This window comes from Paroedura picta, chromosome 8 (genome assembly GCF_049243985.1).
Source record: "Paroedura picta isolate Pp20150507F chromosome 8, Ppicta_v3.0, whole genome shotgun sequence".
Lineage (NCBI taxonomy): Eukaryota > Metazoa > Chordata > Lepidosauria > Squamata > Gekkonidae > Paroedura > Paroedura picta.
Genome location: NC_135376.1, coordinates 2,564,199 through 2,589,523, shown reverse-complemented (window position 1 = coordinate 2,589,523; position 25,325 = coordinate 2,564,199). Strand labels below are relative to the sequence as shown.

Below are 25,325 nucleotides of genomic sequence, written 5' to 3'. Positions count from 1 at the left end.
CTCTATGGTTCTATGAGCCTAACTCACTCTGCCTCTTCCACCTGGAGTCAGAGGGAGAAAGGGGGACTGGAAAGGATGTCAATAAATAAATAAGGCGTCATGGGACTTGAGCCCAGCTCCCCTCAGAAACTAGGTCCAGGGGACCCCAATCCTGGTTTGGGCGCACTTTAAACCTTGTGTCGACGGCTGGCGATGGGTGAAGCAATTCTCCCAGGGGCCAAACGGACGACCCTGTCAGCGCTTCTTACAGCTTACTGAGCCCAGGCAGCCTCTCCCTGCCCTTCCACCAGTAAACGCTGGCAAATTGTTTTGCGATCTCAGATTTCATCTTCTGTATTCCGACTCTTGCAGACACCTTGATCCAGGTGCACCTGGTTTGCTCTGGCTCTTGGACTGACACCTTGTAATTTGGTGGACACCGGTGGCTGTTGCAGGCTGCCGTGGAGATCCAGGGATGGGGGGGGGGAGAAGAGGTGGGGGGAAGCAGCTTGTCCTCCTCCTGGTCCTCCGGCTCCCAGGTGAGAGGGGAGTGGCTCTGGGCCCCACCCCACCCACTCCTCCCTTCTCCTGCCTTGCCAATAAATAGCTCCTTGCTGGGTCCGGCCAGTCTACCAAGAGCTCCCCGCTTCCTTGGACTGAGCCGAAAAGAGAACTCGGCCGCAGCGGATGAGAACGCCTCGAGAATACTAGACGCCCGCTCTGCCAGACTCGCTTCGTGGGTCGATGGGGTCACAGCACCAGAAATTGTGGACGCTCCTAGTATGCTGGGCATGGCTTCTCTGGGGTAAGTGCCCTTCTTCTGCCAGCCAGGCGATTCAGGTGGGTAGGCGCCTTGGTCTGAAGCAAGGGGACAGACACCCTTGAGACCGATGAAGCCAGTGTGGTGTTCCTGGTTAAGAACAGCAGACTCTCATCTGGAGAGCTGGGCGTGAGTCCCTGCTCCTCCACATGCAGCAAGCTGGGTGACCTTGGGCTAGTCACAGCCCTCTTAGAGCTGCTCTTACTGTACAGTTCTCTCAGAGCTCTCTCAACCCCATCTATCTCCCGGGATATCTGTTGTGAGGGGAGGAGGGAAAGGCGATCGTAAGCCGCTTTGAGACTCCTTCAGGCAGGGGAAAGCGGGGTATGAAAAACAACTCTTCTTCTAATCCCGGGTCTCTCTTTTTGTGTGCATGCGTCTTCAATTACGCTGAAAGAGACTTCTTACATATAGTTGGGGTGATGGGGCTACTTGTGAGGAAAGGCCGATGGGAGTCAAGACGGGTCAGTAACTGGGTGATCAGGATGGCAAAGGCGGGATTCAAGCAAATAGCAGCCAATTAACATCCACATGAAAAAGTTAAGAAACAGATGTGAAGAAGAATTGGTTCTTATGTGTCACTTTTCTCTACCTGAAAAGGTGAGGCTGAGAGAGCCCTGAGATTACTGAAGAAGAAGAAGAGTTGGTTCTTAGATGCCGCTTTTCTCTACCCGAAGGAGGCTCAAAGCGGCTTCCATTCTCCTTCCCTTTCCTCTCCCCACAACAGACCCCCTGTGGGGTGGGTGAGGCTGAGAGAGCCCTGAGATTAAGAAGAAGAAGAGTTGATTCTTATATGCCACTTTTCTCTACCCGAAGGAGACTCAAGGTGGCTTCCAATCGCCTTCCCTTTCCTCTCCCCACAACAGACACCCTGTGAGGGAGGTGAGGCTGAGAGAGCCCTGAGATTAAGAAGAAGAGCTGATTCTTATATGCAACTTTTCCTGCTCTTTTAGAATAGCTTTATTCTAGCCCAAGGTCATGGCTGCATGTGGAAGAGGAGCGGGGAATCAAACCCAGCTCGCCAGATTAGAAGTCCGCACTCCTAACCACTACACCAAGCTGGTTAAGAAAGTTTTATTCTGGGTATAAGATTCTGAGCGCATGCATGGTTCTTCAGATACACAGGAACAGATTTCTTCAAGTCATACATATAGGTAGTGGGGGGGGGGGGTTAGTTGCCATGAAGGGCTAGTTAGACTCAAGCTAAAACTGGATTCTATTCCAGGGTCTGGATTTGAGTCCAGCAGAACTGTAGAAACTAAGATGATTCTATGATTCTAAGATTTTGGGAGGTATGAGAGATCTGATTTGGGTGGCATAGATCTGAGGAAGGGTGCTTTGACTTTCCAAAGCTTTTCCCGCTGGGTAAAAACTTCATTGGTCTTTCGGATTGAGCTTTTCTACTGTAAGTCAACCATAGCTACACTCCCAAAGTGACAATTTTATCCCAGTTTGCATCAAGAGTCAGTCAGCCTGGATAGAAGGAGATTTGTGTGTGTGTGTGTGTGGGGGGGTAGCAGATGGCTAGAGGGAAGGAGAAATGTATTAAGGTATATTTTCACACCTGACCCAACCTTTGGTTTCAAGCAGGGGTGGCCGAACCGTAGCCCTCCAGAAGTCCATAGACTACAATTCCCATGAGCCTCCAGGGACACTATGTCTATGGGCATCTGGACAGCCACAGTTTGCCCCCCCCCCCCCGTTCTAAAGACAGTAAATTTGGCAAGGAGGACTTTTCCCACTGGGCCAACTTGTACGCAACTATACCATATACAATTCTGGCCACCAGGTCCCCAAAGGGTCATTGCAGAGCTGGAAAAAGTACAGAGGAGGGTGACCCAGATGATGAGGGGGTTGGAGCCCCGTCCCCAGGAGTCGGGGGACTTTTCAGTTGAGAAAGCAGACCGGGGGGGAAACAGGAGAGAGTTTTACGCAATTTTGCTTAGGGTGGAGATAGTTGGCAAAGAGGACTTTTCCTCTTGCACTCAAAATGCTAGACCTTGAGGGCATCCCACGAAGGGGATGGGCAGTAGGTTATGACAGGCCAAAGGAAATACTGCTTTACACAGAGAGCGATTCAAATGCAGGATTCACTGCCATGGGATGCAGGGGTGGCCACAGGGACAGACAGCTTGAAAGGGGGATTAGTCAGATTCTGTGGCTATCTGTGGCTACTAGTCGTGGTGGCTGAGGGGAACCTCCACATTCAGTGGCACTAAACCTCTGAACCCCAGAGCTAGGAGGCAACATCAGGGGAAGGGGTCACTCTCTCTGCCCTGTTGTTGCCCCTCCAGCGGAACTGGTTGGCCCCTGTGTGGGACAGGATGCTGGACTGGATGGATCCTACCTGGTCTGATCCAGCAGGGCTCTCCTGATGTTCTTATGAAGGCTTCAGCCTCTCTGCTCTGTTGCCGGATCTCAAGAGGAACTGGTTGGCCACTGTGTGGGGCAGGATGCTGGACTAGATGAACCTAGACTGGTCTAATCCAGCAGAGATCTTCTTATGTTCTTCTTAAGGCCTTGGCATCTGTGCCCTGTGGTTGGACCTCCAGAGGAACTGGCTGGCTGCTGAATAAGACAGGATGCTGGGCTGGATGGACCCTGGTCTGACCCAACAGGGCTCTTCTGATGTCTTTATGAAAGTCCCGGCCTCTGAGCCTTGTTATTTGTCCTGCAGAGGAACTTGTTGGTCCCTGTGTGAGGCAGGATGCTGGACTAGAGGAACCTTCACTGGTCTGATCCAGCAGGGTCCTTCTGATGTTCTTATGAAGGCCTCGGCCTCTCTGCCCTCTTTAGCCCTCCAGAGGAACTGGCTGGCCCCTGTGTGAGATGGGAGGCTGGACTGGATGGACCCTCCCTGGTCTGACCCAGCAGGGCTCTTCTGGTGTTCTTAGGAAGTCCTTGGCCTCTCTGCCCTGTTTGGCCCTCCAAAGGAACTGGTTGGCCATCGTGTGGGGCAGGATGCTGGACTAGAGGGACCCTTCCTGGTCTGATCTGGCTGGGCTCTTCTGAGGTTCTTATGAATGGCCTACCATGGTTCTTGGTCAGGATGGGAAAGCACAGGGAACCTTGATCTACAGGTCCCGGCAAGACGTTATGTTCCAAAACGTCTTCTTCTCGTGCTTGTAAACAAGAATGCCTCAGACTTCTGCTAGTTCGGGCTCGCCCGGCGGGCAGGGCTTTCATTCATGCCTTATAATATTTGCACACTTTTTGTGGAACAAGATCTTTTTAAAGATATCCTGGGATGACCAATACAAGGAGGCTGATTCATGAGCTCTTGTTACTGTTCCTGAAATTCACGCAGGAGCTTATTTATAAAGTGGGGCAAAGACAGCAGCGTTTTTATGGGGGTGAAGAACAGGACTCTATCTGGCTATTTGCTGCTCAGAAGGAGAATTTCTTTTTGAAAACGATGTCAGGTGGGTTTCCTAACTGGCCTGCTGCTGAAGAGCAAAACTTTAAGGAGGATCTTAAAGAGCAGCAATTTCCCAAATATAGGCTTTCAAAGGGCATTTGATTGAAGGAATTTAATAAAATGTTGACTCTCAGAATCATATAATCTGTTGGCCTTTATAGAGCTACAGCACTTGAATTTTGCCTTTCCCCCAACCAATCCCAACCCCATTGCAATTACAATGTCTGCTTGTGTATTTTGAACATCCTTTTAATATTTTGAACATCAACTCTGGACTAGAATCATAGAATCATAGAGTTGGAAGGGGCCATACAGGCCATCTAGTCCAACCCCCTGCTCAACGCAGGATCAGCCCTAAGCATCCTAAAGCAAAGAAAAATCCAAGAGACATGGGACCAAAAGCTCACTTTACCATGAAACTTACTGGATAACTTTTGGTTCGTTCTTTTCTTTCTCTCCTGAGCTGGCCTACCTCACAGGGTTCTTGTGAAGAACAGTGACTGTTCTGCTTAGAAGAGAGGTTGATTAAAAATGTCTTAGCTAGGGAGTGAGAAATCCTGCTGTATAACTCTTTGAGAAAGATATATGAAAAGGGACTGGTGTTAGGATGCAGAATACAGTGTGAGCCCCAGAGACTTTTTGAAGTTTACTTGGCATTACGTGTTTAATAAAACTGACCTAGGATTGATATTTCAACAGTCTGATTCCATGCAGAGTTACTAAAACCTGGAGTAACTCCGCATGAGATTGCGCTGTAGATAGATTTTAACTCCTAGTTTTTTTGAAATTCGCCATTGCTCAAGAAGTAAGTTTTAGCCACAGTTTCTCATGGCTCCAAGAATCCGAATCACATGGAGCTGGAAGATACCCCCAAGGGCCATCCAGTCCAGCCCCCCACCTTCTCGGAGACTTAAAAAATCACATCCTCTTGACAGGTGCTCGTTTAGTTTCCTCCTAAAAACTTATAACTGAGGAGACTCCACCACCCTCTGCGGAAGCATGATCCATCTACGAACAGTCCTCACTGTCAGAAGAGGCTTTCTGCTATTTAAGTAGACCTCCCTTTCCCATCATTTGAACCCATGGCCCCTAGTCCTGCACAAATTCCGCACACGTTAGATAATACACTTTCAATGCGTTTTAGGAGTAGATTTTCCTGTTCTGCAAAAGCACACTGCGAAAGCACATTGAAAATGCATTATCCAGTGTGTGCAGAATGGGTCCTGGTCTCTAGTAAACTTGCCCCCCCCCTCGACACTGTCTATGATGTAGTTCAGCACAGTTAACCTATCGCTCCTCACCTGCCTCTTCTCCGAGCTACACCCCCCCCCAGCTCTCATAGCTTTTCCTCTAAATCATAGAATCACAGAATCATAGAGTTGGAAGGGGCCATAGAGGCCATCTAGTCCAACCCCCTGCTCAACGCAGGATCAGCCCTAAGCATCCTAAAGCATCCAAGAAAAGTGTGTATCCAACCTTTGCTTGAAGACTGCCAGTGACGGGGAGCTCACCACCTCCTTAGGCAGCCTATTCCACTGCTGAACTACTCTGACTATGAAAATGTTTTCCTGATCTCTAGCCTATATCGTTGTACTTGAAGTTTAGACCCATTACTGCGTGTCCTTTCCCGGGTAGTTCTGCAGAGGCAGGTGAAGGCAAACCCCCTCAAAACGTCTTTTGCCCAGACCTGGAAAGCCCCACTAGCCTGGTCTCCTCAGACCTCAAGAGTGAAGCAGGGCCACCCCTGGCTAGCACTCGGATGGGAGAACACCAAGGAAGTCCCGTGTGGCTGTGCAGAGGCTGTGCAGAGGCAAACCCCCTCTCTGAACCTCTCTTGCTGCTTGAAAGCCCCACGGGGGCCGCTGCAGGTCAGCTATGACTCCACTGCACTCCCCTCCAAGAGGGATCAGGGAACGGGATCGTCGTCTGCTGCAAGGTTTCTCCGCTTGCTTTTGCCGCCTTGTCTCCTCCCTTTGGGTCACTCGCTTTCTGCATGATGCTGCGTCATAGAACAAAATTCAAAAGTCACTTGGAGAAGAGCAGGATGCTGTTTCTGCTGGCTGCATAGGAGAGGACACGCAGTAATGGGTTTAAACTTCAAGTACAACGATATAGGCTAGATATCAGGAAAAAAATTTCACAGCCAGAGTAGTTGAGCAGTGGAATAGGCTGCCCAAGGAGGTGGTGAGCTCCCCCTCACTGGCAGTCTTCAAGCAAAGGTTGGAGACACACTTTTCTTGGATGCTTTAGGATGCTTTGGGCTGATCCTGCGTTGAGCAGGGGGTGGGACTAGATGGCCTGGATGGCCCCTTCCAACTCTATGATTCTATGATTCAAACCCAATGGCACTTCCAAGACAAACGGAGTTTCATCCCAGGGGCACACATCCTTGGACACATAGAAGAGGAAGCTGCCCCTTCATACGTATAGGGAGAGGATGAGTAGCGAATTCGCAAGAAGGTGTTTGACCAATGCCAAGGCCAAACAGGAGAACAAGATTAGTTTATGTGGACTCCATTTGTTTGGGGTTAATTTGGGGTTAATTTACACATAGTAAAGCAAATAGTAAAGCAAGTAAAGCAAATATGTATGTCAAAATTGGAGGCTGATGGTCCTTCAGAATTCGGGATGCTAAGAGTGATTAATGGAGAGTCCTCCATCGTTCTCCCTCCCAAATACTAACAGCGTCTGCATCACAACTGGGGGGAGATTTGTCTTGGCAGTAGCAGGTGCGAAACGGATCAGGGGGTCTTAGTAGGCCACACACTGAGCATGCGTCAGCAGTGGGACTCAGGGGCTAAAGAGGCAAATGGGATCTGGGGCTGTATCAAAAGAAGTCCGGTGTCCAGATTGTGCAAAGTGGTGGCACCCCGTTACTCTGCTCAGGTTAGACCTCATGTAGAATGCTGTATTTGGTTTTATTATTGAGCTGCCAACTCAGACTTAGTAAAGATTTCGAGGTTTGGGGCTGGAGCCTGAGGAGGGAGGAGTTTGGGGGAGGGGAAGGAGCCCTGTGGGGTCCACCCTGCAAAGCAGGCCTTCAGGGGCTCTATGTGGTCTGGAGATTGGCTGTATCTCCAGGCCATCCCAGGTCCCACCCTGAGCCAATGATCCACAGCCAACTCCAAGGGTAGCCCAGGTGATTTCTTAATCCTACAACGTGTCACCTTTGTGTTCCCCCCCCTCTTTGCAGAGTCTGGACCGACAGCGGCACTTCCTGTTGTCACCCGCAGCTCAACGACGCCCATGGCCTTCCCCGAGGACCCCCCTTTCTGGGGGCCGGAGGAGGTGGGCTATTTTGACCCCACAATGTCACTGGCGGCCACCGAGAGGTCTCCTCCCGCCATTCAGGCCGAGGGAGAAGCACTGCCTCCTCAGATGGTTTCCACCCCAGAAAGCCAAGGAGAAGAAGTCTTCTGGGCACCTCCCACCAATACGAGTGCTTCGGACCCTTCTCCAGAGGAGGCCCTGGCAGCCGCTTTGCTCTCGGAAGGAACAGCGGCCACTCTTCCAGGCGCAGAGGCGGAGACGACGGAGTTTCTAAGGGACCCGCCCTCCCAGGGCATCGACCCTCCTCTTCCCGAGGCAGCGGCTGAGGCAGAGCCCTTCCCGTCCGCTTTGAAGGCAGAGACGCGTCCGGCCGGAGCCACACAGTCTCCGTCGGATGCAGGAACCAGCCCCAGCCCCACCGAAACCCCATGGGAAGCGCTAAGCGAGGGGACTTCGGAACCTTCTACATACGGCGATGTCATATTTGTGACCACGGAGGTCCCTTCCACCTCCTGGGACACTCTCAGCGCCACCATTTCGCCAACGGACGTGGACGTGAGTCCTTCAGCAGTGCCATGGGGTGACCCAACCAGCGCCTTCTTCGTACCTAGCACCCCTGTCGACGGACTTAGCAGCCCGCCGCCTTTAGAGGCAGCACCCAACGGCGACTTGCTCATGCCGTTCGCCTTGTCTCTGGGGAAGGGACCAGCGTGTGGAACACCTGGGGGAATAGCTTGCGGACCACCTGGGGGAATAGCTTGTGGAACACCTGGGGGAATAGCTTGCGGACCACCTGGCGGAATAGCTTGCGGAACACCTGGGGGAATAGCTTGCGGAGCACCCGGGCAAGGACAGAGCCCTGGAGGTCTTGCAGGGGGCTCAACCTCTCCCTTGGGTTCGGGTATAGGAACAGGCATGCTGGAATCGTCCCCTGGAGGCCAATCCCAAGGCCCTGTTGGATCTCCAGGTCTCCAGAGTCCTGCCGGTCTTGAGGGTGGCTCAGCCTCTCCCTTGGCTTTGGGGACGGGGACGGGCGCTCTGGAACCCTTGGACGGTGCGCTACCCCTTGGAACTGGCTCTGGAACCCACGATGATAGCTCTTCTGGTTCCGCCACCTCTGGGCATCCAGGAGGACCAGCCTCCTCGGACCCCTCTGCTGGAAGTCTTTCTCCTCAAATCGGCGCAGGTGGGAGTAGCCTCCCCAGTGACACCGCTGGTTCTCCAGGTCCCAATGAGTTATCTTCAGATGCTGCGTTGAATGGAGAATCTTCAGATTCTGCACTGCCCCAGGAATTGGAAAGTCCCCTGGGGGCAGCTGGGCAAGAAACTGGTTCAGACACAACTGCTGCAGAACCTCCAGGTTCCTCAAGTGCAGAATCACAGCTGCCCGGTGCATCGGCAGGTAATATTTCAAGAGGAGATAGCCCTGAGGGGTCCGCCCCCTCGGAAGAAAGTGGTAGCCCCTCTGCAGGTGAGCAACGAAGAAGCCCTGGCCAGGGGAGTTCATCTGGGTCAAAGGAAGAGGTGGGAATTACTGATTGGGGGAATGGCCAAACGGTGGCTCTCCAGATGTCCACCGAATACAATTCCCACGAGCCCCTGCCAGCAGGGGCTCGTGGGAATTGTAGTCTGTGGACATCTGGAGAGCCACTGTTTGGCCATCCCTGACCTAGTATGAATCAGCAACCAGCTCTAGATGGTTTGAGAGCCTGCGTGGTCAGAGTTGCCAGCCTCCAGGGTGGGCATCACCTAGAGTTATAACAGTTCTCCAGAGATCAGTTCCCCTGGAGGAAATGGCTGCTTTGGAGGGGGGACTCTGGGGCATTGTCCCCCACTGAGGTCCCTATCTATCCCAGGTCCCTTCCCCAAATTCCGAGGAGTTTCCCAACCGAGATCTAGAATCATAGAATCCTAGAGTTGGAAGGGGCCATAGAGGCCATCTAGTCCAACCCCCTGCTCAACGCAGGATCAGCCCTAAGCATCCTAAAGCATCCAAGAAAAGTGTGTATCCAGCCTTTGCTTGAAGACTGCCAGTGAGGGGGAGCTCACCACCTCCTTAGGCAGCCCATTCCACTGCTGAACTATAATCATATAATCCTAGAGTTGGAAGGGGCCATAGAGGCCATCTAGTCCAACCCCCTGCTCAACGCAGGATCAGCCCTAAGCATCCTAAAGCATCCAAGAAAAGTGTGTATCCAACCTTTGCTTGAAGACTGCCAGTGAGGGGGAGCTCACCACCTCCTTAGGCAGCCTATTCCACTGCTGAACTATAATCATAGAATCCTAGAGTTGGAAGGGGCCATACAGGCCATCTAGTCCAACCCCCTGCTCAACGCAGGATCAGCCCTAAGCATCCTAAAGCAGCCATACCTCTCCTTCCCTGCCAGGAAGGACCCCGGATCCCTAAGAATTGGTCTAGCAGTTAAGAGCGGCAGACTCTAATCTGGAGAACCAGGTTGGATTCCCTGCTTCTCCTCCACGAAAAGCCCAGTAGGGTGACCTTGGGCCAGTCCCAGTTCTCCCAGAAGTCTCTCAGCCCAAGGTGCCTGTTGTGGGGAAAGGAAGGGGAATGAGATTGTCGGCCCCTTTGAGACTCCCGGCTCAAGGCTGACTCAGCCTTCCATCCTTCCGAGGTCGGTAAAATGAGGACCCAGCTTGCTGGGGGGTAAACGGTCATGACTGGGGAAGGCACTGGCAAACCGCCCCGTATTGAGTCTGCCATGAAAACGCTAGAGGGCGTCACCCCAAGGGCCAGACATGACCCGGTGCTTGCACAGAGGATACCTTGACCTTGACCTTAATGTAGAAGCAAGCAGGGTATAAAAAACTCTCCTTCTTCCTTTTTCTTGTAGATAACGCAGCAGTGATGCCTGAAAACGAACCGGCAGCAGCAGGTGGTGCTTCAGCCTCATCGACAGCAGAGCCTCAGGCATCAGATACGTCAGGGAGTGAAGAGGTGTCCGAAGCGTTGGGCAAGGAGGAATCCGGCCAGGGAGCCAAAGAGGGAGAAACCGCTGGCTCCGGCCCAACAGGAGGGGAGGGGTCTCAGCCGCCTCCAGGGGACATGGCAGCTTCCGAGGAGGAAGCAGAAAACGGAGTCGATCAGAAAGAACAACCGAGTGAAGGGGTTTCTGGAGGCCTCGATAACGTGAATGGAGAAGGGACAACGAACGGAGAGGAAGGTAATCAGGAATCCCTGCAAGAAAACGGGCCAACCGCGGGACCTATAGCTTCTGATGGAACTGAAGAACCTGAAGGCTCCTCTGGTGCAAATGGGAAGGAGGCACCGTCCGACACAGCAGGTACAGAGACACAATCATTAGGAGCATCTACCGGGGAGACCTCTGTAGACCTGGGCAACGGATCTAGTACTCCTGAAGCACTGGAAGAATCTCAAGGCTCCAGTGGAGCAAATGGAGAATCTCAGTCTAGCTCCAATGGAGAGTCACCAGCACCAGAAACAACTGCAGGTGAGACCTCTGTAGACCTGGGCAACGGAAGTCCCTCCACCTCTTCCGATGGGGTGGAAAGCTCTGGCCCAGAGGCAGCAAACAATGAAGTATCTCAAGCGTCTCCCAACGGTGCCTTAGAAGAAGGATCTAGTGCTCCTGAAGCACTGGAAGAATCTCAAGGCTCCAGTGGAGCAAATGGAGAATCTCAGTCTAGCTCCAATGGAGAGTCACCAGCACCAGAAACAACTGCAGGCGAGACCTCTGTAGACCTGGGCAACGGAAGTCCCTCCAGCTCTTCTGATGGGGTGGAAAGCTCTGGCCCAGAGGCAGCAAACAATGGAGTATCTCAAGCGTCTCCCAACGGTGCCTTAGATGAAGGATCTAGTGCTCCTGAAGCACTGGAAGAATCTCAAGGCTCCAGTGGAGCAAATGGAGAATCTCAGTCTAGCTCCAATGGAGAGTCACCAGCACCAGAAACAACTGCAGGTGAGACCTCTGTAGACCTGGGCAACGGAAGTCCCTCCACCTCTTCCGATGGGGTGGAAAGCTCTGGCCCAGAGGCAGCAAACAATGAAGTATCTCAAGCGTCTCCCAACGGTGCCTTAGAAGAAGGATCTAGTGCTCCTGAAGCACTGGAAGAATCTCAAGGCTCCAGTGGAGCAAATGGAGAATCTCAGTCTAGCTCCAATGGAGAGTCACCAGCACCAGAAACAACTGCAGGTGAGACCTCTGTAGACCTGGGCAACGGAAGTCCCTCCAGCTCTTCTGATGGGGTGGAAAGCTCTGGCCCAGAGGCAGCAAACAATGGAGTATCTCAAGCGTCTCCCAACGGTGCCTTAGAAGAAGGATCTAGTGCTCCTGAAGCACTGGAAGGATCTCAAGGCTCCAATGGAGCAAATGGAGAACCTCAGCCTAGTTCCAATGGAGAGCCACAAGCACCAGAAACAACTGCAGGTGAGACCTCTGTAGACCTGAGCAATGGAAGTCCCTCCAGCTCTTCCGATGGGGTGGAAAGCTCTGGCCCAGAGGCAGCAAACAATGGAGTATCTCAAGCGTCTCCCAACGGTGCCTTAGAAGAAGGATCTAGTGCTCCTGAAGCACTGGAAGGATCTCAAGGCTCCAATGGAGCAAATGGAGAACCTCAGCCTAGTTCCAATGGAGAGCCACAAGCACCAGAAACAACTGCAGGTGAGACCTCTGTAGACCTGAGCAATGGAAGTCCCTCCAGCTCTTCCGATGGGGTGGAAAGCTCTGGCCCAGAGGCAGTAGGCAATGGAGTATCCAGAGCATTCCCAGTTGCTGTCTCAAAGTTCAAATCTAGAGCTTCCCCGGTCCCAGGGGAATCTGAAAGCACCGATGCATCAAAAGCAAATGGAATTCCTTTGACTGATTCAGAAGCAGAGGCCCAATCACCAGGAACATCTGCAGGGGAGAGTTCTGGAGGCCCTTCTGAGGGCAAAGACTCCGCCTCTCCTGATGAGAAAGAAAGCACTAATCCAGAAGAAGCAGACAGTGAAGAATCTCAGGGAACTTCAGCTGGTGCCTCAACACTGGGATCAGAAGAATCAAAAGAGGCTGAGGAACCAAGTGCTACTGCTGCTGTCTTGGCTAACTCAGATGCAGAGGCCCAGTCAACAGGGACATCTGCAGGGGAGACTTCTGGAGGCCCTTCCAATGGCAAGGACTCACCTGGTGAGCAGGAAAGCACCACCCGAGAAGAAGGAGACAATGAAGAATCTCAGGCATCTCCAGCTGAGGAGTCAATATCAGAGTCAGGTGCTTCCACAGCCCCAGGAGAACCTGGAGGGCCTGAGGAGGCAAGTGTGATTGGAGAAGAGCGACAATCATCTGGAACATCTACAGGAGAAACTTCTGGAGGCCTTTCTGATGGCAAAGACTCCACCTCCACTGGCCCAGAAGAAGCAGGCCATGAAGGACCTCAAGCAGCTGAGGAATCAACATCTGAGTCAATTGCTTCCACAGCCTCAGGAGAACCTGGAGGGACTGAAGAGGCAAGTGTGAATGGGGAAGTAACACAATTATCTGGAACATCTACAGGAGAAACTTCTGGAGGCCTTTCTGATGGCAAAGACTCCACCTCCACTGGCCCAGAAGAAGCAGGCCATGAAGGACCTCAAGCAGCTGAGGAATCAACATCTGAGTCAGGTGCTTCCACAGCCCCAGGAGAACCTGGATTGCCTCAAGAGTCAAGTGTGAATGAAGAAGAGCCATTATCATCTGGAACATCTACAGGACAAACTTCTGGTGGCCCCTCTGGTAGCGGAGACACCTCCTCACATGGATCAGAAGAGGAAGACTATGAAGAATCTGAGGTATCTCCAGCTGAGGATTCAGCATCTGAGTCAGGTGCTTCCACAGCCCCAGGAGAACCTGGAGGGACTGAAGAGGCAACTGTGAATGGAGAAGAGACAAAATCATCTGGAACATCTACAGGAGAAACTTCTGGAGGCCTTTCTGATAGCAAAGACTCCATCTCCACTGACCCAGAAGAAGCAGACTATGAAGAATCTCAGGTATCTCCAGGTGAGGAATCAACATCTGAGTCAGGTGCTTCCACGGCCCCAGGAGAACCTGGAGGGGCTGAAGAGGCAAGTGTGAATGGAGAAGAGACAAAATCATCTGGAACATTTGCAGGAGAAACTTCTGGAGGCCTTTCTGATGGCAAAGACTCCTCCTCCACTGGCCCAGAAGAAGCAGGCCATGAAGGACCTCAAGCAGCTGAGGAATCAACATCTGAGTCAGGTGCTTCCACAGCCCCAGGAGAACCTGGTGGGGCTGAAGAGGCAAGTGTGAATGGAGAAGAGACAAAATCATCTGGAACATCTACAGGAGAAACTTCAGGAGGCCTTTCTGATGGCAAAGACTCCATCTCCACTGACCCAGAAGAAGCAGACTATGAAGAATCTGAGGTATCTCCAGCTGAGGAATCAACATCTGAGTCAGGTGCTTCCACGTACCCAGGAGAACCTGGAGGGGCTGAAGAGGCAAGTGTGAATGGAGAAGAGACAAAATCATCTGGAACATCTGCAGGAGAAACTTCTGGAGGCCTTTCTGATGGCAAAGACTCCTCCTCCACTGGCCCAGAAGAAGCAGGCCATGAAGGACCTCAAGCAGCTGAGGAATCAACATCTGAGTCAGGTGCTTCCACAGCCCCAGGAGAACCTGGTGGGGCTGAAGAGGCAAGTGTGAATGGAGAAGAGACAAAATCATCTGGAACATCTACAGGAGAAACTTCAGGAGGCCTTTCTGATGGCAAAGACTCCATCTCCACTGACCCAGAAGAAGCAGACTATGAAGAATCTGAGGTATCTCCAGCTGAGGAATCAACATCTGAGTCAGGTGCTTCCACGTACCCAGGAGAACCTGGAGGGGCTGAAGAGGCAAGTGTGAATGGAGAAGAGACAAAATCATCTGGAACATCTGCAGGAGAAACTTCTGGAGGCCTTTCTGATGGCAAAGACTCCACCTCCACTGGCCCAGAAGAAGCAGGCCACGATGGACCTCAAGCAGCTGAGGAATCAACATCTGAGTCAAGTGCTTCCACAGCCTCAGGAGAACCTGGAGGGACTGAAGAGGCAAGCGTGAATGGGGAAGTGACACAATTATCTGGAACATCTACAGGAGAAACTTCTGGAGGCCCTTCTGATGGCAAAGACTCCACCTCCACTGGCCCAGAAGAAGCAGGCCATGAAGGACCTCAAGCATCTCCAGCTGAGGAATCAACATCTGAATCAGGTGCTTCCACGGCCCCAGGAGAACCTGGAGGGGCCAAAGAGGCAAGTGTGAATGGAGAAGTGACACAATCATCTGGAACATCTACAGGAGAAACTTCTGGAGGCCTTTCTGATGGCAAAGACTCCACCTCCACTGGCCCAGAAGAAGCAGGCCATGAAGGACCTCAAGCAGCTGAGGAATCAACATCTGAGTCAGGTGCTTCCACAGCCCCAGGAGAACCTGGAGGGACTGAAGAGGCAAGCGTGAATGGGGAAGTGACACAATTATCTGGAACATCTACAGGAGAAACTTCTGGAGGCCCTTCTGATGGCAAAGACTCCACCTCCACTGGCCCAGAAGAGGCAGGCCATGAAGGACCTCAAGCATCTCCAGCTGAGGAATCAACATCTGAATCAGGTGCTTCCATGGCCCCAGGAGAACCTGGAGGGGCCGAAGAGGCAAGTGTGAATGGAGAAGTGACACGATTATCTGGAACATCTACAGGAGAAAGTTCTGGAGGCCTTTCTGATGGCAAAGACTCCACCTCAACTGGCCCAGAAGAAGCAGGCCATGAAGTACCTCAAGCATCTCCAGCTGAGGAATCAACATCTGAATCAGGTGTTTCCATGGCCCAAGGAGAACCTGGGGGGGCCGAAGAGGCAAGTGTGACATCTACATCTACAGGAGAAACTTCTGGAGGCCCTTCTGATGGCAAAGACTCCTCCTCCACTGGCCCAGAAGAAGCGGGCCATGAAGGACCTCAAGCATCTCCAGCTGAGGAATCAACATCTGAATCAGGTGCTTCCATGGCCCCAGGAGAACCTGGAGGGGCAGAAGAGGCAAGTGTGAATGGAGAAGTGACACAATTATCCGGAACATCTACAGGAGAAACTTCTGGAGGCCCTTCTGATGGCAAAGACTCCACCTCTAGTGGCCCAGAAGAAGCGGGCCATGAAGGACTTCAAGCAGCTGAGGAATCAACATCTGAGTCAGGTTCTTCCACAGCTCCAGGAGAACCTGGTGGGGCTGAAGAGGCAAGTGTGAATGTTGAAGAGCCACAGTCATCTGGAACATCTACAGGAGAAACTCCTGGAGGCCTTTCTGATGGCAGAGACTCGTCCTCCATTGGCCTAGAAAAAGCAGGCAATGGAGGACCTCAAGCAGCTGAGGAATCAACATCTGAGTCAGGTGCTTCCACAGCCCCAGGAGAACCCGGTGGGGCTGAAGAGGCAAGTGTGAATGTTGAAGAGCCACAATCATCTGGAACATCTACAGGAGAAACTCCTGGAGGCCTTTCTGATGGCAGAGACTCGTCCTCCGTTGGCCTAGAAAAAGCAGGCCACGGAGGACCTCAAGCAGCTGAGGAATCAACATCTGAGTCAGGTGCTTCCACAGCCCCAGGAGAACCTGGTGGAGCTGAAGAGGCAAGTGTTAATAGAGATGAGCCACAATCATCTGGAACACTTACAGGAGAGACTTCTGGAAGCCCTTCTGATGGCAGAGACTCCACCTCCACTGGCCCAGAAGCACCTCAAGCATCTCCAGCTGAGGAATCAACATCTGAGTCAGGTGCTTCCACGGTCCCAGGAGAACCTGATGGGGCTAAAGAGGCAAGTGTGAATGGAGAAGAACCACTAGCAGACAGTGCAGGATCTCAGGCATCTCCATCTGATGCCCTAACCTTCAGATCTAGAGTTTCCTCCATCCCAGAAGAACCTCAAGGGGCTGATGGAGCCAGCGCGATTGGGGTCCCTTCGGGGAGCACGGATGCCGAGACGCAATCCCCTGGGACATCTGCAGGAGAAACACCTCCAGATCTTGGCAAGGGAAAATCAAAAGCCAAGGGCAAAGGAGGGAAATCCTCCAAGGGCAGTGCCTCTTCAGACTCAAAGAAGAAGAAAACAGAATCCAATCCCGACTCCCTGACACCAGCTGGCTCCTCTTCTGCAAGCAAGCCGGTCGCTGGGGGAAAGAAAGGCGACCAACCCCAGGCGTCTCCACTGGGTTCCAGATCTGGCCCAGGGGCTGAGAAACCATCGAGCCCCATGAACAAGCCCTCTGATAAGAAATCTGGCCCGAATCTCACAAGCTCCCAAAGCGAGAAGCCGGCCAGGGCCGACGTCAACACGGCAACATCGGAACATGCAGAGATCGCTCTTGTCTCCGAGCCCTCAGGTGGGTGGGACGCCGCTTAGAGATTCGCTCTGGCCTTCCCCGTAATTAAAGGAGCGGCTCGCTCTGCTGTCAAGAGAGCAAGTCAGTTTTCATCCCTGGCTTTGAAAGCTACCTGTTGATCGGGGGGAGGGTCATTTTTTTTTGGGGGGGGGTCCTGTGGCTAGCCCCATGGGATGGGGGAGAGGGTTGATGGAGATTTGGGGTTCTGGGGAGGACGGGGATCTCCGTGGGGTGCAATGCCATAGAGTCCCTCCCTCCCAAGCAGCCCTTTCCTCCAGGGGAACTGAGCTCTGCAGTCTGGAGATGGGCTGGAATTCCAGGGGATCCCCAGGCCCCACCTGGAGGCTGGCATCCCTCCGTCCCCCTCCCAAGCAGCCCTTTCCTCCAGGGGAACTGAGCTCTGTAGTCTGGGGATGAGCTGGAATTCCAGGGGATCCCCAGGCCCCACCTGGAGGCTGGCAACCCTAGCCACGTGCCTGCCTCTCGTCCAGTTATGTGAGGCCGAGGAGTTGGGAAAATGCTCCTGTCGATTTATAGGACATCCTGAGGTTGCCTGAGAAGTCCCAAGGAAGAAAGAATCGAGACATCAGATGGTGACATCTCTAGGCCTTCTGAGTTTGCCAACCTCCAGGTGGCACCTGGAGACCCCTTGAGCTTGTAATTGTTACCTACCCTACAGAAATTAGTTCCCCGGGAGAGGATGGCTGCTGTGGAAAGTGAACTGTATGGTGGGCGAGGCTAACCATATGTCCATGGACTACAGTTCCCATGAGCCTCTGCCCGATGGTAGGGGTTCATGGGAATTGTAGTCCATGGACATATGGAGAGCCACATTTTGGGCACCCCTGTTGACCGGCACTATGTGCTGCTGAGGACGGGAGTGCCCTTTGACGGGAGTGCCCTTTGACAAAATATTGAGTGCCGTTTGACTTAACACTAGGGTTGCCAACCTCCAGGCAACAGAGTTTTGTTCACCTGGAGAAAATGGCTGCTCTGCAGGGTGGATCTCACAGCGTTATACGCCACTGAGGCCCTGCCCTGTTTCAAATGCCGCCCATGCCCAGCTCATGCCCCCCCCCAAAGTCTCCAGCTATTTCCCAAGACAAAACTGGCCGAAAACTCACAGAAGCAGGTTCCTGAGTGTGGGGAGTAAAACTCCCAAGAAGGATACTGCAGAAATGAAGGCAAGCTGACCTTTCTCCAAGCAGTTCTGCTTCACATTCAGGCTGTCGTTGAAAGGGGAGAATCCTTCCCCTCTCACAAGGGCTGGGCTTTTCCAGCAGCCTCTGTGTGGGGGGACTTGGAGGGCATTGCATCTACAGGAGGAGAGCCCTGCACAGAAATGCATCTCCACGGAAGGCCGTGTAAAGTGAAGGAGTGGACAAAGTACACAGATGGAGAGGAGAGAGGGTCAGAGGGCAGCTCCCAGATGGAGCTGCCCTCACGGGGAACGCACCTATGCGCACTTAGAGCGACATAGTGCATCCCCCTCCCCCCAAATGTCCAGGCATGCTGAGTCACTCACTCCGCCATGAAGTCCTTCCCCTCCAAACCCCACCCTCCTCACACTCAGAGATGCAGGTAACAGTTCCTAATGGTCAGAACATAGACTGGGGCAAGCTGAGACCGAGAGATCCACCTTGGCTAATAAATCTGCACGTGTTTCTATGTAGCAGCATCGCTGTTCCCGTATGGACCGGACGCAGGCGATTCAGAGTACGTAGAACGGAAAGTGGATTTCAGCTCCCCGGTGTTCAGGCCTGAGATCGGGATCCCGCTGGGGAAATCGCTGCACAACTACCTCTATGTAAGTCCACCCTCAATTCATGTCAACAACCAGATAGGAGGCTGTGGCTCAGTGGCAGAGCCTCTGCTTGGCATGCAGAAGGTCCTAGGTTCAATCCCCAGCTTCTCCAGTTGAAAAGGACAAGGGATTGGTCATGCGGAAGTCCTCACCCTAAATCTCTGGAGAGCCCCTGCCAGACTGAGAATATGGATTTTGTTCCAGTCCACCTTTCTCCCTGAGCTCAAGGTGGATTACACAGTGTCAACTGATGTCACAAACAGGATAAGAATCTAATAAGCAATGCAATAAGGCTAGGATTTCAGAAATCTGAAACAAAGCATAACGTTGCGGACACGGCATGTGCAGAAGAGCCAGTTTGGTGTAGTGGTTAGGAGTGCGGACTTCTAATCTGGCATGCCGGGTTCAATTCTGTGCTCCCCCACATGCAACCAGCTGGGTGACCTTGGGCTCGCCACGGCACTGATAAAACTGTTCTGACTGGGCAGTAATATCAGGGCTCTCTCAGCCTCACCCACCTCACAGGGTGTCTGTTGTGGGGAGAGGAAAGGGAGGGTGACTGTAAGCCGCTTTGAGCTTCCTTCGGGTAGGGAAAAGCGGAATATAAGTACCAACTCTTCTTCTTCTATTATATTTGGTCAAAAGCAAATCATTGAGTGTAGGACAACCTTACAACGTTCTTATGGTATTTGATGTCTGATGATTGATATATTAGGATTGATGTTCATCAGTATTAATAAATTTGTTGGGGAATTAATATAGTGGCCACCCCTAGGGTATATTAATTTAATATATAAAGGCCAAAGTGGCATAATTCTGCAAAATGTACTCTTGTTTGCCCTACAACATGAACTCTAGTTGTTGCTATGCCTGGTTTCTCAGGCTACTCCTTGCATTGTAAAGATAGATTGTTATTTATTTATTCGTTTTAATTCATTTATACCCCACCTTTCCCTCCAATGAGGGCCCCATGCAGCTTGTCCAAAGCAGTTCTGGCCCTGCTGGGGGGCCTCCTGAGGGCTCCTGGGTCTGGCCACTGCATGGCGCAGAGTGCTGGACTGGGTGGGCCACTGGCCTGATCCATCATGGCTACTCTTCCATTCTCCTATGGAGCAGAGGTCTTAGATAGACATTTTAGATACAGCCAGTTTGGTGTAGTGGTTAGGAGTGCGGACTTGTAATCTGGCATGCCAGGTTCGATTCTGCGCTCCCCCACATGCAACCAGCTGGGTGACCTTGGGCTCGCCACGGCACTGATAAAACTGTTCTGACCGGGCAGTGATATCAGGGCTCTCTCAGCCTCACCCGCCTCACAGGGTGTCTGTTGTGGGGGGAGGAATGGGAAGGCGACTGTAAGCCGCTTTGAGCCTCCTTCGGGTAGGGAAAAGCGGCATATAAGAACCAACTCTTCTTCTTCTTCTTCTTCTTCTTCTTCTTCTTCTTCTTCTTCTTCTTTATTATACAGTCAAAGCCCAGCAGGTCATAAGTGTCAAGCGCAGAGGTCAAACCCTCTGTCTGGGGCCGCGATGCTCACTCAGCCAAGCTTCCATGGTCAGAGTGGGGATTTGAACTTGGGTGTCCCCAGGCCCTGGTCTGGCACTTGACCAAGGCACCCAGGTGGCTCTCAGTGTCCATATGCTTGCCCTCAGGAGGCATGGGGCTCGGTGAACATTGGCCTCTGCCCCCGGCCACAGGCCACACTTTGCTGTAATCCCTGGCCACAAACCCCTCAACCACGTCTGAAACCTCACGCGCACCCTGTGTGTTCTCTTCAGTACACGGACAACGGGCTCATCGTCTTCCCAGCCTCCGACCAAGACGTTTCCAGCTCCCCTGACCCGCCTCGCTCAGGGTTTGACGGTCGTGAGAAGCTGCCCATGGTAGCTGTGTTCTGGCACAACGCCGACTTCTCTGCAGGCAGCGGCACCACCTACTACCAGGTGAGTCGGAGCGGGGGTCCCGGAAGTTGGGTGGCCAACCTCCAGGCGAGGTCTGGAGATCGCCCAGAATTCCAACGGTTCTTCTGATGGCAGGAGAAAACCACTGTTTGGGAGGGGGGACTCTAGGGCCTTAAGCCGTGCTGAGTCTCCTGCCTTCTCCCAAACCTGTCCTCCCCAGTCTTCATCCCCATCATCACCACAGAATCATAGAATCACAGAATTGGAAGGGACCTCCTGGGTCATCTAGTCCGTTAGGTTTGTGAGTGTCCTGCACAGTGCAAGGGGTTGGACTAGATGACCCAGGAGGTCCCTTCCAACTCTATGATTCTAACCCTATCGCTCATCCACTGTAACCTACCACCCCCTTGAGCTTTCACAGAATCAGCCTCTCCGTCAGATGGCCAGCCTCTGTTTAAAAATCTCCAAAGATGGAGAACCCACCACCGCCCGAGGAAGCCTGTTCTACTGAGGAACCACTCTCACTGTCAGGAACTTCTTCCGGAGGTTGAGACAGAATTTCTTTTGCATTAATTTCATCCCATTCATTCTGGTCTGTCCCTCCGGCGCAAGAGAGAACAACTCTGCTCCATCCTCCACAGGGCAGCCTTTTAAACCCTTGAAGAGGGTTCTCGGATCCCCAGGGTACACTCCCTGCAGGGGCTCATGAGAATTGTAGCCCAAGGACATCTGGAGAGCTACAGTTCAGCCAGCTCTGCTCTATGATGTTCCATCCCCCAGGCTCAATCCCCAAATCCCCAAAGGTGTTTCCCAAAGGTGTTTCCCAGCCTTGATCTGGCGACCCTACATCCCCCTACCCTTGCCCTTCCTGGGAACTGTATTCCCACCCCAGGACTGGCAGCCCAAGTCCCAGAGGAAGGGGTGTGTTGGTGGCTTCCAGTTTCCTTCCCCACCTTCCTTTTTCTATTCCTGGATCTCTCTCCGGGGCAACATTGTCTAACGGGCACCTCTCTTGCACCCAGGAATACGTCACCCCGAAAGCTCACAGCCACTCTCTCGTCCACGAGGTGGAAAAGAAGATCAACCAGTTCTTGGAGATGTCCTACTTGGCCAGGTGGACGATGAAGATCACCTGGAGTGGGGCTCCGCCCTACCCGGCACAGGGGAGAAACGGAGAAGTAAGTCGCCTTCTCAAATATTTTGCTGCAGTGAACGTTGCTTTGTCCTCATGCAATTTTTCTTAAAAAAAAAAAACTTTCCCCATGACTTGATGTATATTTTAACAAAGGCCTTAGAATCATAGAATCGTAGAGTTGGAAGAGACCTCCTATCTAGTCCAGGGGTAGTCAACCTGTCGTCCTCCAGATGTTCGTGGACTACAATTCCCATGAGCCCCTGCCAGCAAACGCTGGCAGGGGCTCATGGGAATTGTAGTCCACGAACATCTGGAGGACAACAGGTTGGCTACCCCTGATCTAGTCCAACCCCCTGGACTATGCAAGACACTTATAACTTTAAAGACAGGCTGTTTTTTGCAGGACGCACGCTTTCCTGGTGACAGAAATAGGATTCATCTTCCCTTTGCTTCAACAAAAAAAAAATGTTTTTCAAATCATTCTTTCTGGGCCGCTGATGGGGGGGCAGGAAATGACTCCTTCTTATATATATTCCTACAGACAAATACGTATCAGGCTGTCATCACTACAGACGGGTATAAAACATACGTGCTTATCCTGTATCAAAACGGCGGGATGCTTTGGGATTACAGAAAACTCACCAACACCAATGTTCTGATCGGTTATACGAGGTACGTTTATTCCAGGGAGAGGTGGCCAAACGGGGGCTCTCCAGATGTCCATGGACTACAATTCCCATGAGCCCCTGCCAGCAGGGGCTCATGGGAATTGTAGTTCATGGACATCTGGAGAGCCACCATTGGCCACCCCGTTCCAGAGCAATCGGTGAGGAAGTCATGTGTCAGCTCTCTCTCCTTGCTCCAATGTGCACATGGATATTTAGTTCTGATTTTACGGGTAGTTCTGTCCATATGTTCATAGAATCATAGAATCATAGAATCATAGAGTTGGAAGGGGCCATACAGGCCATCTAGTCCAACCCCCTGCTCAACGCAGGGTCAGCCCTAAGCATCCTAAAGCATCCAAGAAAAGTGTGTATCCAACCTTGGCTTGAAGACTGCCAGTGAACCTCATCCCTTTCTTCTGGTCCAATGGGGAGATTCCATCTGCTTTGTGGGTAGAGGAAGGGAAGGTGATTGTAAGTTGTTTTGAGACTCCTTTGGGTAGCGAAAAGCGGGGTATAAACACCAACTCTTCTTCTTCACAAGTCTAGTGACTGAAGCGAACCTCCACATTCCAAGAGGCACTAAAGATCTGAATCCCAGAGCCAGGAGGCAACACCAGGGTCTTGGCCTTTATGCCCTGTTGTTGACCATTCACAGGATCTGTGAGACGGGAGGCTGGACTGGAGGGACCCTCCCTGGCCTGACCCAGCAGGGCTCTTCTGAGGGTCTTCTCAGGGGAAGGCCTCGGCCTCTCTGCCCTGTGGCTGGCCCTGAAGAGGAACTGGCTGGCCCCTGGGTGAGACGGGAGGCTGGACTGGAGGGACCCTCCCTGGCCTGACCCAGCAGGGCTCTTCCGAGGGTCTTCTCAGGGGAAGGCCTCGGCCTCCCTGCCCTGTGGCTGGCCCTGCAGAGGAACTGGCTGGCCCCTGGGGGAGACGGGAGGCTGGACTAGATGGTCCCTCCCTGGTCTGACCCAGCAGGGCTCTTCTGAGGGTCTTCTCAGGGGAAGGCCTTGGCCTCTCTGTCCTGTGGCTGGCCCTGCAGAGGGACTGGCTGGCCCCTGGGTGAGACGGGAGGCTGGACTAGATGGTCCCTCCCTGGTCTGACCCAGCAGGGCTCTTCTGAGGGTCTTTTCAGGGGAAGGCCTTGGACTCTCTGCCCTGTGGCTGGCCCTGCAGAGGAACTGGCTGGCCCCTGGGTGAGACGGGAGGCTGGACTGGAGGGACCCTCCCTGGTCTGACCCAGCAGGGCTCTTCTGAGGGTCTTCTCAGGGGAAGGCCTCGGCCTCTCTGCCCTGTGGCTGGCCCTGCAGAGGAACTGGCTGGCCCCTGGGTGAGACGGGAGGCTGGACTGGAGGGACCCTCCCTGGCCTGACCCAGAAGGGCTCTTCTGAGGATCTTCTCAGGGGAAGGCCTCGGCCTCTCTGCCCTGTGGTTGGCCCTCCAGAGGAACTGGCTGGCCCCTGCCTAAGATGGGATGCTGGACTGGATGGGTCACAGGTCTGATCCAGCAGGGCTCTGCGTGAGACATGTTGCTGGTCTAGAATGTTGCTTGGCTGGGATGGGAGAAATTCTTCATAAGGCTCCACAGACGATACTCTTGTTTTTTTTGTCTTCAGCGGCGATGGGTATTTCAAAAACGACGATATGATTAACCGAACACCAGCTGAGAAATACCGTCCAGATCGCTGGGAGGGCAGCAACACAGGTATAGCCGGGGCATGGGTGGGAACACCTGGCGCCTTGCAAACGACATTTGCCCCTGACTTCTCACCTGCGGCTCTTGTTTTGCATCATAGAATCATAGAGTTGGAAGGGGCCATAGAGGCCATCTAGTCCAACCCCCTGCTCAACGCAGGATCAGCCCAAGGCATCCTAAAGCATCCAAGAAAAGTGTGTATCCAACCTTTGCTTGAAGACTGCCAGTGAAAGGGAGCGGAGAAGGGATAAGGGACGGTGGGGGGAAGGCAAGAAGATCTGGGGGGGGGGGTGAGGATGACCCGGGGTGTGGCACTAAGGATAACACAAGTATCTAATAATTAACCCCCAATTATGCATGAATCAATCTAATAGTTGCGTGAACTCCACAATAATACAGTTACACAAAAAGTGATATCCATCGACAAAATACTCTCCATATTCAATCATTGCTTTGTGGGACGATATCAGTTTGATTCCTGTCTATTAGATCATTCTGGGATAAAACGTGACGAGAACTACTCCCCCCTGCTTAAAGAATGTCACTTCTAGCGCGTTAGGACACTATTAGGACAATCTTGCAAGGTAGACCTGAGCAACTATCCTTGTTCCTAAAAGGCAGGATGGGGGCTGAATGCACAATGCTAATTTGCTTGACATGAGTTCTCCACAGGGACTTGTGGCCATGCTGCAGCTAGTTAATGTGTCGGCAATGAGGTTACAGTCAGTTAGCCAAAGATTGCATAAAAAGAGAGGAGAGTCTGGATTAATGGGCTGTCCCAGTCCTGCTTCCCCAAACCTAAACCTCACTTGGTAAGTTTGAAGCCATAACCGTGCCCTCCCTCACAGGACTGTTGTCAGCATAAAACAAAGTAGGGGAGAGCCAATGAGGAGGCCCTTCTGAGTTCTTCAGTGGGACGATTTTCGTCGGAGCTGTGAGATGTGATTGCAAGCCCCCCCCCCTTCAAGAGAGCCAGAACAGAGGCATGGCTCAGAGTGGCAGACTCGAATCTGGAGAACCAGGTTCGATTCCCCACTCCTCCTCCATGTGCTAGGTGGCTGCAGGCCAGTCCCAGTTCTCTCAGAGCTCTCTCAGCCTCCCCTCCCTCACAGGGGTCAGTGGTGGGGAGAGGATCAGCAAGAAATTGTAAGCCACCTTGAGACTCCTTCGGTGATAAAAAGCAGGGTACAAAACTCCCGCTCTTCTCCTTCTCCTTCTCCTTCTCCTTCTCCTTCTCCTTCTCCTTCTCCTTCTCCTTCTCCTTCTCCTTCTCCT

General features: G+C 52.6%; 1 protein-coding gene across 4 annotated transcripts in view; it reads left to right on the top strand.

Annotated features, from left to right (window-relative positions):
* Positions 1 to 607: 607 nt before the first annotated feature.
* MUC4 (mucin 4, cell surface associated) overlaps positions 608 to 25,325 on the top strand; it is a 29,322-nt gene continuing 4,604 nt past the window's right edge. The window contains exons 1-8 of one of the 4 annotated variants that reach the window (XM_077348050.1): positions 608 to 784; positions 7,411 to 8,889; positions 10,340 to 16,849; positions 18,523 to 18,656; positions 20,429 to 20,593; positions 21,574 to 21,729; positions 22,228 to 22,358; positions 23,971 to 24,059. In XM_077348050.1, coding sequence (XP_077204165.1) covers positions 724 to 784; positions 7,411 to 8,889; positions 10,340 to 16,849; positions 18,523 to 18,656; positions 20,429 to 20,593; positions 21,574 to 21,729; positions 22,228 to 22,358; positions 23,971 to 24,059 — 8,725 coding nt within the window. In that variant the 5' untranslated portion in view covers positions 608 to 723. Of the gene's footprint in view, positions 785 to 7,410; positions 8,959 to 10,339; positions 16,850 to 18,522; positions 18,657 to 20,428; positions 20,594 to 21,573; positions 21,730 to 22,227; positions 22,359 to 23,970; positions 24,060 to 25,325 lie in introns of all 4 variants that reach the window. The other 3 variants (XM_077348048.1, XM_077348047.1, XM_077348049.1) reach the window with 3 other exon arrangements.